The sequence below is a fragment of the Stenella coeruleoalba genome, assembly GCF_951394435.1.
Source record: "Stenella coeruleoalba genome assembly, chromosome: 4".
In the NCBI taxonomy this organism is placed as follows: domain Eukaryota; kingdom Metazoa; phylum Chordata; class Mammalia; order Artiodactyla; family Delphinidae; genus Stenella; species Stenella coeruleoalba.
The window spans coordinates 104,814,950-104,828,090 of NC_137149.1; the positions used below are offsets into that span (position 1 = coordinate 104,814,950).

Sequence of the window (13,141 nt, forward strand, 5' to 3'; positions counted from 1 at the left end):
CCCTGTCAGGCCTCCATGGGGTTATGGGGGGCAGACTATCACCCAACCCCACTGCACCTCCATCAGTGTGCTGCAGAAGACCAAATATAATGAGATAAGTTCCCTCCAAGCCCTTCTTGGGGACTGCCAGATTTCTGATTCCCTATTTTGTATGCACACATGATGAAGGAAAATTGCCCTCAAGAGAGCTTAGCAAAGACTGAAAGGCAGCTGACAGGTAAAGGCTGATTAGCCTCGGGGAGAATGTCTTTTTGATACCTAAGACCTACAACTGCAGCAAAGTGAGCCAACGTGATAAGGACAAATAGAGCCTTGGAGGAAGGCTGTCATGAAAAATTTTTTTTTAATTTTTGAAATTAAAAAAATTAACACACATCCAAAACCAAAAAAGAATCAGCAGAGTCAAAAGAGAAGACTTGCCTCATTTTCTCCCCCAGAAGATAATCATTGTTAAAAGGAGGTGTTTTTTTTTTTTTTAAAAAAGGATGATTTAATTACTGGACCAGTTATTTTTTAATGATTGCTTTCCTTTATCTTAAAAAGATATGTGGACTAAAATGAACGAGCGGCTCCATATCAGAGAACTTGGTAAGTCTTTTCTATACTGAACAGGATCTGCAAAGAGGAGGAAATTCAACAGCATTTACAAAGCTTTCTTGAGAGAGAACTGCTCATGATTCAAGAGGCTGCCTGTTAGAAGATACATCAAATAACAATTATAAAATAAATAGTATACATTTTGTAGACCTTTATAACAGTTAGTGGTGTAGGCAAAGGTCAGTTTCCCCATTTCTTCCTTTTTGTCTTATATCTTCTCTATTATTTAAAAAATCTTCTACCACATAATTTTACATTTCCTTCTTCACATCACTTATTCTATATCTTATGTTCCTCTTCTACCTTTGCCCTTTTATTTGAAAAAAAGTCCCCATTTGTTAATGTAATTTTATTAAATTTCCAAAACCCGAACAAGGCCACACCTCTCTGAAATAGGAGGATTAGCTCTTTGAGCTGCCCTCCCCCCAGTTGCTCTGTGCTCCAGGCATCTATGTCTAGTCCCAGCTAATATGCAAAGGGATCTATTTCTAAAATTCCTTAGCTGCTCTGGAAAAAAGAAAAAGCTGTTGTGAAAGCTATGTTATGTGCATATTTTACAAGTAACCAAACAATTTTACAAGTAACCAAACATGCACAGAAAACATACAGAAGGGCGGAAAAGAGAAATCAGTTCCTTAGGGCTAATTATTTACAGTAGAACTCGAGAAAGTGCTATTTACCGATTTGCATATTTAGCAGATGGCCAGCGAGGAACTGAAGCAAGAGAAAGTAAAGAAAAAAAATATATATATATATAACTATAAACGTTGGAGGAGAGCCTCTTACATCCCCCAAAAGATATTCCATGTGAAATTTTCTCTGGCCTAAGGCACTCTTTGCTTTGCTTTTTGCCCCGCCTCAGGAGAGGTGTCGCCTCTTAATAACAACTCTGTAATGGACAATAAATGATAATTTATGGGTGACCAAGGACCAAGAAGCCTCTCTGAGTCTTCATTAAAACAACAGTACAAGTACAACCTCAGGAGGTAGGCAATTATTAGATGTTTGCTTGCCATTGTCAATGTGCACAGGTAATTTTTTGTTTTTAAAAGTTCCTTTATTGAATATTTATTTTTATTACGGAAAAATTTCAAGGTACACAGAAGTAGAAATAATAGTATAACAAACCCTCCCGTGTCCATCACCCAGTTTCAACAACTCTTTTTGCCAATCTTGTTTCACAGTTCCTCTGCATTATTTTTTTTCCTTTTGGTCGGTAACCTTTAAAGCAAATACAAAGATGATAGCATTTTACTCGTAAATATTTCAGTAAGCACCCCGAAATTTTACAATAACTTGACTGGTTATCGCAAAATTGACCTGCAGAACAAAATAAAGAAGGAACGTAGAAAACCCTCCCGTGGTGGAAGAAGTTGTCACAAAGGTTATCTAGCTATTCTAGCTCTTCGGAGGTGAGAACTATGCGTGGTATTCCCTTGGGACCGGGCCGGGGTCGGGGGGGCAGTGTTGGTGATAGCGGTGGGAAGGTACAGACCCCTGGGCAGGTTAGTGAATTTCTCCGAAGTGGTCCACCCAGGCATGCGCAATCCAGACACCAGAGTTGCTAAGGCCCTGAGGCAGATAGAAGCGCAGGATACAGTGAAAACCAATCAGAGGGCTCAAAGGATAATCAGTTAGCCAATCCGGATTCGAGACTGAATCAGAGCTTCAGCGTCCTACTCGCCCCCCACCGATATCCAATCGGGGAGCCCGCTACTTTGGGCGGACTTTTCAAAACAGAGAAAACAAAACAAATCGGGGACCTTTAAAAGGTGCAATGCGACCAGAAACTATCTCCTTCCGCCCCTCACGCCTATCACTCCCTTTCCTTCCTCCGTAGGATCAATCGAGGAATAAGGCCGTGTCCAAATTCCATCCTCCTCCTTGGGAGGGAGGAGTGGCTCAGTAAAGCAAAGGCGAGTTGACGAGGCTACAAAGCTGGCTGGAGACGTACACTTAGGGGAGGGACTCTTTTTCAAAGTCTGTTGAGGAGGCTGCGGATCCCTCCGCGGGGAGTCACGTGCCCCGCCCCCTTGGGGGCGTCGGAAACTCAAAACAAAAACAAGGGGTTTTATTGGGGCCTCCGCGGTGGTGGCAGCGTCAGCGGCGGTGGAACCCATAGTGGGGCAGGGCTTGAGGGACCGGCGCAGCGCCCCAGCCGGAGGGTGGGCGCGCGGGGAGTGGGATGAAGCCGGGGCTGTGAGGCCGAGGCGGCGGTGGCAGGGGGGAAGGGTCGGATGCCGGTCGGGGGCACCACTGAGGCGGCGGGTCCCTGACCTCGGAGGCAGGTCCGGACGTCCCCGCCGCACCCAGTCCCATCCGACCGTGACGCCGCGGGCCGGTGGAGGCGCGGCTCCAGCACGGTGAGTGGGCCCACCCGGGATCGCGGAGCTTCTTTGTTCATGGTCGGGACTGCGAAGAGGGATGTCAGAGTGCCCACCCCTCAGCTTGGGGAGCGATTCCGGTTCTGCCCTCAGCCCTGGGGCAGTGGGCGCCCAAAGGCGGAGAGATGCTGATGGGATGGATGGATGGAGGGTCGAGGAGGCTGAAGACAGTTCTTTGGTGTCCCCCCCTCCCTCATTTTGTCACGGTGGCTCGCTGGGGTGGTTCTTCTTGGATTGACAGCTCCGGGTCTCCGCAGAGTTGCGGAATCAGGGCATCGGTGGATGGAAGGGTATTGTCTGGGCACGGGGCGGGCTGCCGACCGGGTGGGCCGCGCCACCCCAGCGCTCTCTGGGACCTAGGTCTCTGCCCCTCGGGTTTTGTTCCGAGGAGGCGCTGCCGAAGCGGATGGGGAAGGCTTTGGGGCCGGACTCCAGCGAGAGGGGCTTCTGGAAATGGGCTCCGCGGGAGGGGCGGGGCTCGGGAGTCTCCTCCCTCCGGTTCTTTGTTCAGTCGCGAGACTTTCCCTCCCCCCACGTTGTGCAAAGCCCCTACCTCCCGGACCCGCAGCCCTCGGAGCCCCCAGTGCGTTCCACTGGGCAGAAACCCCTCCGCCCGCGACTTCAGGTGGGGCGGACCGTCCGGACACGGCCGCCAGAGGACAGTTTCCTGTTTGTGAAGCAGCTGGGAGACCGGGGCTGGCCGGTCTGACCCAGCGCTAGCCGGCGGACGTGACCACGGCCCCTCCCCCTGCCACACCTCCCTGGCGGTGGGGGAGGATTGCTCCGGGGTTCGGCTGGACGTGACTGGTGCCCTCACCCGCTTTTCTCTGGGGTGTGCTGGGGCGCCCCTCGCTGGAGGTATTGGCCCCAGCTCTTTTGTGCTTCCCCCTCCCCCCGCCCTCCAGGATACATTCTAACTGTGTGTGGTGTCTTTGCTACAGATGAAGGATTTGGGGGCAGAGTACTTGGCCGGTCGTGAAGGGGTCCAGCTCTTCGGATTGTTGAACCTCTACCTAGAACAGGAACAGAGATTCCAACCTCGAGAAAAAGGGCTGAGCTTGATCGAGGCTACCCCGGAGGTAAGTCCCAGGAAAGATAACTTGCTCTAGTCGCTGACAGGGCTTGGGCAGATAACTTTAATTTTTTTTTTTTTTTTTTAGTTGAATCTAGACTAAAGGCTGCAAAGTTTCTTAAGACCACAAGTGGTCGTCCTAGAGTACTAAGATAAATCTTAATACAGGGTCATGCTTTTGTTTCTTAGCAAGAATGAGAGTGATACTAAATCTAGGGAAGTGTGGCTTCAAATGTGGCACCCCCCCAGCCTGCAGCTTAAGGGTGGGAGACTCCCTGGGAATTGAGCAGGTCATTTGTGGAAATACCCTCTGCCTATGCAATACTTCTGTATAGCAGGCTCTTAAGTGATTTTTTTTTTTTAAAGAAAACAAGCAAGGAATCTTCTAGATGTCCATTACAAGGGAATTGAATTATGTTTGCTCTTATCCTCTGGAAGTGTGGCAACAGTTTGCTTTATATTGAATTGCTGAATGTCTTTTATGATGTATATTTTTAAAAAGCAGTGTTGTATACACATTTTGTATCTGAAAAATTGTAGTGCTTTGTATTCTTGAAGATGCAGGGGAAAAAAATTACCTTATTTGAATCTGTGTGTATTGTCCATTGTAGTTCTAAGACAGTCATAAACTTTGGCTCTTGGTTTTTGTTGCAGAATGATAACACTTTGTGTCCAAGATTGAGAAATGCCAAAGTAGAAGATTTAAGGAGTTTAACCAACTTTTTTGGATCTTGCACTGAAACTTTTGTCCTGGCTGTCAATATTTTGGACAGATTCTTGGCTCTTATGAAGGTATTTCATCGTTTTTATAAATAAAACTTCATTTTTTTATACCCAGTGCCTAGCACGATGCCTAGAATACAAGGTTTCAGTAAATATTTGGCAAATGAATGTAATTATGTCACTATACATAAACATTTTTAATATTTGGAATTGTGATCTTTAGTCCGGATTAAGAGACTACAAAAGTAAGCGTATTATTGTATCTTAAGTTAGGTTTTCCTGTACCTCTTACATACCTTCTCTTTAAGGATGTGAAAAAATGAAGACTACTGTTTTTTTAGGTGTTTCTATATACATAGCTCTCAAAATAAGGTTTTCATATTTTCATCTTCTGTTGTGTTTCTGTTGAGCCTAGGTGTTTTTAAACACTTGAAACATGGCAAATGGAAGTATAGCAGTATGTTAAAGGGGACCTATTGCCTTCACTATGAGAAATCTTTTCCAAGCAGGGAGCCACAGTCTCATTAACAATTACCAGCAAGTCATATGGTATCACTTTTATGTGGAATCCAAAATATGACACAAATGAACCTATCAGTGAAACAGAAACAGAATCAGGGACATAGAGAGTAGACTGGTGGTTGCCAGGGGGAGGGGAGTGGGAGAGGGTAGGAGTGGGAGTTTGGGATTGGCAGATGCAAACTAGTATATAGAGAATGGATAAACAACAAGGTCCTACTGTATGGCACAGGGAACTATATTCAATATCCTGTGGTAAACCATAATGGAAAAGAATATGAAAAAGAATGTGTATATATAGGTATAACTGAATCACTTTGCTGTACAGCAGTAATTAACATTGTAATTCAGCTATACTTCAATAAAAAAAAATTAAAAAAAAACAATTACCAGTAACTGTTAAATGTGGTGATACTTCTGCCAGTAGGATTGCTGTCAGCTGCTGGGTCAGTTTTCAGGGCACTGAAAAGGGAAGCCATCTGTCCGTGGCAGCTTGTACATATGCTCTACTCTGCACATCTGATGCAATATCTCTCTTGGGGAAATTTGCAGTGAAGTATGGGATGATTCTTAAATAGATAAGAAGATACAAAGATGAATGTATTATTTTTATATCCAAAGAAGTATATTTTCTTGGTATTGGAAGGCTTAATTTATTTTGGGGGAGGTTGTACTATTATGAATTTCATAAGTTTGAAATATAATGTCTAACTGTGAGAAACCTAGCTTTTGAACTTGCATTAAAAATTTTTACCTGCATTTAAATTAAGTAATTTAAATGCTGAAAATGTCTTTTTTGTTTTTTAAAGGGAGGTTAAGAGAGCTTAAAATGTAAAAATGATTAAGTATAACTGTGTGTAAGGGTAAGTACGGGGAAGCAGCTTGATTGTGTTCTGTCTTAAGAATAGGGGCTCATTACAATATTCTTTTAAGTGTGTGCTTTGCTAAGTTAAAGTGACAATTTTTGGAAGAAATGTTTTGTTCTTTGTTTTTCAGGTGAAACCTAAACATTTGTCTTGCATTGGAGTCTGTTGTTTTTTGCTGGCTGCTAGAATAGTTGAAGAAGAATGCAATATTCCGTCTACTCTTGATGTAATCCGGATTAGCCAATGTAAATGTACTGCTTCTGACATAAAACGGATGGAAAAAATCATTTCAGAAAAATTGCACTATGAATTGGAAGCTACTACTGCCTTAAACTTTTTGCACTTATACCATACTATAGTACTTTGTCATACTTCAGAAAGGTAGGTGGGATTAAAAATTAAGATTTTCTACTTGAGCATTGCTATAAGTAACAGTAAAGAATTAGAAGTCTAGTGAAATTTGTTTTTACCTGCTCCAAACTTTCAGCCTGGACTTTTAATAAATCCTTAGAATTGTTTAAATCTTTAGAAGTTTAATAAATAAATATTTTGTTCTTTCTTTTCATTGTATAGGAAAGAAATACTGAGCCTTGATAAACTGGAAGCTCAGCTGAAAGCTTGCTGCTGCCGACTTACCTTTTCAAAAGCAAAAGTAAGTCAATTTCTTTCTTATATATATCTCACAGTTTCTGTTTTTCCCCCCGCAGTTTCCATTTTGAATTTAAAAAATTATTTTTCTTTTTTTTCTTGTAGCCATCTGTATTAGCTTTGTGCCTTCTCAATTTGGAAGTAGAAACTTTGAAATCCATTGAATTATTGGAAATTCTCCTGCTTGTTAAAAAACATTCCAAGGTAAATATCTTCAGAACTTATTCTTTAAAGCAAGTTTTTTCCTAGTGTCTTATTTTATCTTTTCTGTAGTGACTTAATCATTAAGTAACACTTTATGGGGCTCTTAACTGTTACTCATTTATTCTTGTATCTTAAGTGTTGATGTTCTACAAATGCAGCTTCAACCCAGACAGTATTAAGCTGGAAGGGAACCCGGTCACTTAGGCTAGCTTCTTTCTGCGTTTAGACATCCCTTCTGTAGTCTTCTTGCCAGTTGGTAATACAGCGGTCTACATTGCCCCATGCACGTTGTTCTAAAATGCGTATTAAGGGCTTCCCTGGTGGCGCAGTGGTTAGGAATCCACCTGCCAATGCAGGGGACATGGGTTTGAGCCCTAGTCCAGGAGCATCCCACATGCCGCAGAGCAACTAAGCCCATGCTCCACACTGCTGAGCCTATGCTCTAGAGCCCACGAGCCGCAACTGCTGAGCCCGTGCTCCGCAACAAGAGAAGCCACCACAATGAGAAGCCCGTGCTCTGCAACGAAGAGTAGCCCCCGCTCGCCACAGCTAAAGAAAGCCTGTGTGTAGCAACGAAGACCCAACACAGCCAAAAATAAAAAATAAATTTATTAAAAAATAAAACGCATATTAAGAAGTAGAGTTAGTAAATGCACGAATGGCATCCCATTACATCTGTAGGACTGAGTCATCGTCCCTTTAGTAGCATTACCAAGATAACATCAGCTATGTTGTTTTTTGTTTTTGTTTTTTTTTGCGGTACACGGGCCTCTCACTGTTGTGGCCTCTCCTGTTGCAGAGCACAGGCTCCGGATTCACAGGCTCAGTGGCCATGGCTCATGGGCCTAGCCGCTCCACGGCATGTGGGATCTTCCTGGACCGGGGCACGAACCCGTGTCCCCTGTATCAGCAGGCGGACTGTCAACCACTGCACCACCAGGGAAGCCCTGGCTATGTTTTTCTTTTAAACTCCTTTGTCAGGCTAGCCTGATAAGTTTTTTCAATCATAAAGAGGTGTAAACCAAACATAAGCACAGTCCTTTTTCTTACACTGGTAGTCTAGTTGGAGAAGTATGGAACTGAACACGAAGCAGGGTGTTCTGTCATTTACTGTTCTGTGTCGCAGTCCTGTAGGGTGTGTGTCTGAACATAGGCAATAGTTCGGGATTTGGTTAGCAGAGAAGTAGGGTAGACCGTGAGAGGCACAATGACTTGGAACCTGGTTCTACCAAAACAATCTTAGACAGTGGAAGTTTGGGCAGCAAAGGCTTACGGCTAGGAAGCTGGTGGACTAGAAGGGTTTGGGAATCATTTTAGGGTAGGTTTGTAGATAGGATATCTAGGTGATAGTCACAAGCAGGAAGTAGTACACCCAACTCAGTGGTTTTTAGAGGCCAAGCATGGAAATGAGGCAAAGAGTCACGAATGACCAAGATTTGGACCTAATGGTGGAGAGAATATTGGTACCATTGAGGGAAATTGGAGAGAAGTTAACTGTGATCAAAGAAGTATGATTTTAGGTACTTGTATACCTTTCAGATAGGTAGATGTCTAGCAGATACTTGGCAGTCTGGACTAAAAACTCCAGATAAATTATAGTTGGAGATTGAGATTAGCAATTTCCCATGAGGAAATAATAGTTGAAACCGTAAGAAATTTTGGGGAGTCCTTTGCTTAGCGGTTGATTAAAACTCTGGGTTTTCAGTGTTGGCAGTTTCCCCACGTAGGAGATGTAGGAGGTGATGTCAGGAGAATAAGAGAGTGGTAGAAGCCAGGCTACCAGGGGATTAAGATGTGACTGGATTAGGTGGAAATGGAGGCCAAGATGATATAAAATCATCATCTGTTTTGTGGTCAAGTACATGCAACGTGAAGCATTTTGTTTTAATACGTAATTTCCAGCTTTTGTTTTAATCACGAATTTACTAGTTTGAATCTAAACCTTTTATAATGTCATTTGGAAACATCTTCGGTGAAAATTGATTCCATGAAATAAATTAGGGCACTCCCCAGTGGTGGAGGAACTGTGCCCTTCTGGGGGAATTCCTCTTCTCTCACACTGCCAACTTCTCCATTTGCATATATCTGGTGTCTTAATGTAAATGCGTATTTTAGCAATCCAAGTCATGCTATGTTACAGAAACATAAGTTATGTTAAATTCCTTTGCATTGCGACTGTCAAAGTATATACTTGATAATTGATTTATTAACAGACCTAGTGTTTTTAGGTTAGTGTGCTTTCTTAAGACAGGCAGAGTATTCTCTGTATTGAATCCTATGTAAACGATTTATACCTGTGGTGCTCCTCCCCTAAAGCAGTGGTTACCAAATTTTTACTGCACATTAGAATCACCTGGGGAGCTTTAAAAACCCTTGATGCCCAGATGACACCTCATATCAATTAAATAAGAGTATCTGAGGGTGGGAGCCAGGTGTTTTTTAAGGATCGCAGGGTGATTCCAAGGTGTGGCAAGGTTTGGGAACCGCCGTCATAACCTCTTCATTTAAATATTTTTTTCAGGTTAATGACTCCGAGTTTGTTTACTGGAGGGAGTTAGTTTCTAAATGCCTAGCTGAATATTCTTCTCCTGAATGTTGCAAACCAGACCTTAAGAAGTTGGTTTGGATTGTTTCAAGGCGCACAGCCCAGAACCTCCACAATAGCTACTACAGTGTTCCTGAGTTGCCCACAATACCGGAGGTGGGGTGTTTTGATGAAAGTGAAAGGTAAGCAGGTTCCTTGACTAATGACACTTCCGCAGACTAAATGTTACTGATTTTTGTGTATTAGAGCCCCTAGCTCTGATAGCATCATTTCTTTGGGTAAGAAAATTAACCAGAAGTAGTTTTATTAAAATAGGCAATAGTTCGGAAGTGTGCCCCCCCCACTTTTTTTCTTTATTAAAAAACAACAGGGGCTTCCCTGGTGGTGCAGTGGTTAAGAATCCGCCTGCCAATGCAGGGGACGCGGGTTCGAGCCCTGGTCCGGGAAGATCCCACATGCCGCGGAGCAACTAAGCCCATGCACCACAACTACTGAGCCTGCACTCTAGAGCCCGCGAGCCACAACTACCGAAGCCCATGCTCCTAGAGCCTGTGCTCTGCAACAAGAGAAGCCACCGCCATGAGAAGCCTGCACACCTAAACGAAGAGTAGCCCCTGCTCGCTGCAACTAGAGAAAGCCCATGTGCAGCAATGAAGATCCAACACAGCCAAAAATAAATAAATAAAATACAAATTTAAAAAACAAAACAACAACAACAAAAACCAGCATCCCATACGTCATTACCTCCCCGGGACTTATAACTGGAAGTTTGTACCTTTTGACCACCTTCATCTACCACCCCCTCCCCCCAACTCCGGCAACCAGCCATCTGTTCTCTGCATCTGTGAGTTCTGTTTTGTGTTTTCAGATTCCACATATAAGTGAGATCATACAGTATTTGTTGTTCTCTGACTTATTTCATTGCTCCTGTTTAAAAAAACTGGTTGTTTCCCATCTTTTTGCTTTTTGAAATACAGTTTAGTTAAGAAAACAGCATTCTGGGTTTTTTAACATTAGTATGAATTTCTAAAATGGTCCTATGGAAAGAGGCTGCGGGTTAAATGACTTGAAAGTAAAGGGAACTACCACCACTGATGCGGCAGAGTTCTGTAGAGATTTTTAGTTTTGTCAAATGCCGTTGTCTTATTCAGAGTTTATTTTTGTTAGTAAAGTGAATTATTTAATTTTATTGAATTTCACCGTTTTATGCTATAGGGAGAAGAGACCATAAGTTCCATTTTCCTAGCTCGTTGGTTTCTTAGTTTGATATTTGAGAAGTTCAGTGATGCAATTATTGATGCAAGAAAGACATCAAAACCATGTGATAGGAGATCTTTGTCATTAGTTTGCATTTACTGGATTTAAAGTACTTAGAATTCTATAGTTATTGCTGACAGAGTTATTACTTGGTACAAGAATAATAGTTTGGCAAGTGGTAATTTGTTTAAACCTCTTAAGCAAATCTGTATTTTCTAAGGAGCTTACAATACACTTCACTTTAGGAAGTCCTTCTAAGTTAAATTTTGTCACTGTAGAGCTTAAATTTTGAATGTAAAAATCCTGAGACTAGAGCTGCTTGTTCAGCAGTTTAATTTTGCCTGTATGACATTTAGACGTGTTTTAAATGATGGGATCCTCTTCTCTCTGTTTTTCCTTTTAGCGAGGACTCTTGTGAAGATATGAGTTGTGGAGAAGAGAGCCTCAGCAGCTCCCCTCACAGTGGTCAGGAGTGCACTTTCTTCTTCAGCTTCAAAGTGGCACAGACACTGTGCTTTCCGTCTTAGAAATCTCATTGTTCTGGGTCCAAAATGAAAGTGTGTGTACAGGTTTCAAAGCAATAAATGGGGGAGTAGGTAGTTTCCTGGTGCAGCCCCCATCTAGGCAGGAATTGCATAGACTCTGGAATACCTACCTTCTATTTATTATTCAGATCAGATCTGGCCTATTTTCATATTTAATCCTAAGCCATCAAATGGGTTAGTGCCTCTTAAACAATTAACAGTACTTCAGACATTGGCACTTTATTTTTCTCCTTGATCTTTAGCTACGTGGGGGAGGAGGGAAGGTGCTGATACCTTCAATTTATTACTTTTCAAGAAGATTTTTAAAGTTGAATAGTGTAGCGTCAACTTTTTTATAAAGCCTTCAGGTGTCTTTACTGAAACAGATTGGGAGTGTGCAAGTGCTTCCTTAGCAGGGACAGTGGATAATCCTGTAATGGTTTATCTTAGATCTCTCTCCCCCCCCCCCATTCTCAGAGCAGAGAATATACTCTTAAATGTCAAAAACCTTTTTTTGTTTGTTTTTTTTAAATGATCAGTGTTCTATCTGATGCAGACTCTAGAAACTTAGGAATTATAATGTTGACATTTCTGTGAATTTTGGTATGTAATATCTTCATTTCTTTGAGGTTTCTGCCAAAACAGAAATAAGCAACAGACTAGGGTTGTTGGATAGTTGCATTCCTAATGATTAAGTGTTGTCAGACTATAGTATTATTTTAATGTTTTTAAAACAATCCATAATCTAGGTGTGCATGTACCTGTATGAGAGCAGTGCAGCAAGTTGAACAGAACTAGGTAACTATGGAATTGATAAATGTTGACCTAATAGCACATTTTGTCTCATTTTCTTCTATTAAAAAAGTCTGCATGATTACATTGTATTTCCTTTGTAATTCACGTTTCAAAAATAATGGTATTGTACATGGGTGCCAAGACTGAATATGAAGTGTAAAAAAAAAAAAACCTGAGTGTTTGTAGTATTATAGTTTTAAGCGTATCTGTGTGGTGGTACAGCCATAAGAATAGGGATTTATCAACTCTGTACACATGAGATTTTGTACAGAGAATTTTTTTAAACTTTATAAACTGTATATGAAAATGTAAATCTTTAAAAATGTACATAAAAATCCTGTATTTTTTTACCGTGTGTGTGATAGTCTAGTCATTGCATGTAAATATAATTTATTGTGTATTCTGTATTATAAATCATATAACGATGACTTACTTTTTTATTGGTAAGTCAGCATCCATCGGATGTTTTTTGAAGTGAATCTTTTTGAAGTAATAATAGATTACAACTCAAAATAAAAATATTAATGCATTGTACTCCTGTTTACAGTCACATTTTAATTTTTACCTTTTTGGTGAAAAAGAAAAGGTGCTTGCTGTATTTCAGAGGGGAGGCTTGAAGTGAGGCTGGAGCGCCTCCAGGATAAGCCCTGTCTCTGGTTACCAGAAGTCCTCCAGGTAGTATTTCCTCACTGCAGTTTGGCCCTGAGCCTTGGAGATACTGAAAGTGAATCTGTCACTGGAGAGTTGACCTCTCTCTGGGGTGTACTCATATTAAAAGAGTGACATATTAACCTGAATGCCTATTAGTTTATAGCGAAAGCCAAAAGGTATCAAGTAGACCAGAATACTCACGTTGGCAGGTTAGTACAGTTTCTCTCTCTGCAGACAAGCCAACTTCTCTTCAGAAGGCCTCTTGGTGAATAAGCACTAGGGGAGTTAGCTTTGACTGGACCTTGCCAGCCTCTAGCTCTTTGGATCTTTTTTCCCAAGCTTTAGGCTTGATCTGC

General features: G+C 42.0%; 1 protein-coding gene across 3 annotated transcripts; it reads left to right on the forward strand.

Moving 5' to 3' along the window:
• The first annotated feature begins 2,695 nt into the window (after positions 1 to 2,695).
• Positions 2,696 to 12,681, forward strand: CCNG2 (cyclin G2). Of its 3 annotated transcripts, XR_013828236.1 has the most exons (9): positions 2,696 to 2,960; positions 3,923 to 4,060; positions 4,708 to 4,845; positions 6,292 to 6,542; positions 6,735 to 6,813; positions 6,915 to 7,013; positions 9,535 to 9,740; positions 9,976 to 10,402; positions 11,219 to 11,317. XR_013828236.1 is itself a non-coding variant. In XM_079920650.1 (8 exons), exons 2-8 carry the CDS (start codon positions 3,923 to 3,925, stop codon positions 11,340 to 11,342), a joined length of 1,035 nt encoding a protein of 344 aa, XP_079776776.1. In that variant the 5' UTR covers positions 2,696 to 2,960; the 3' UTR covers positions 11,343 to 12,681. The 3 variants fall into 3 exon arrangements, 2 of the variants coding, with proteins under 2 accessions (XP_079776776.1, XP_079776777.1); XM_079920650.1 differs by lacking the exon at positions 9,976 to 10,402 and having other exon boundaries at positions 11,219 to 12,681; XM_079920651.1 differs by lacking the exons at positions 2,696 to 2,960; positions 9,976 to 10,402 and adding an exon at positions 3,169 to 3,839 and having other exon boundaries at positions 11,219 to 12,681.
• The last annotated feature ends 460 nt before the right edge of the window (positions 12,682 to 13,141 follow it).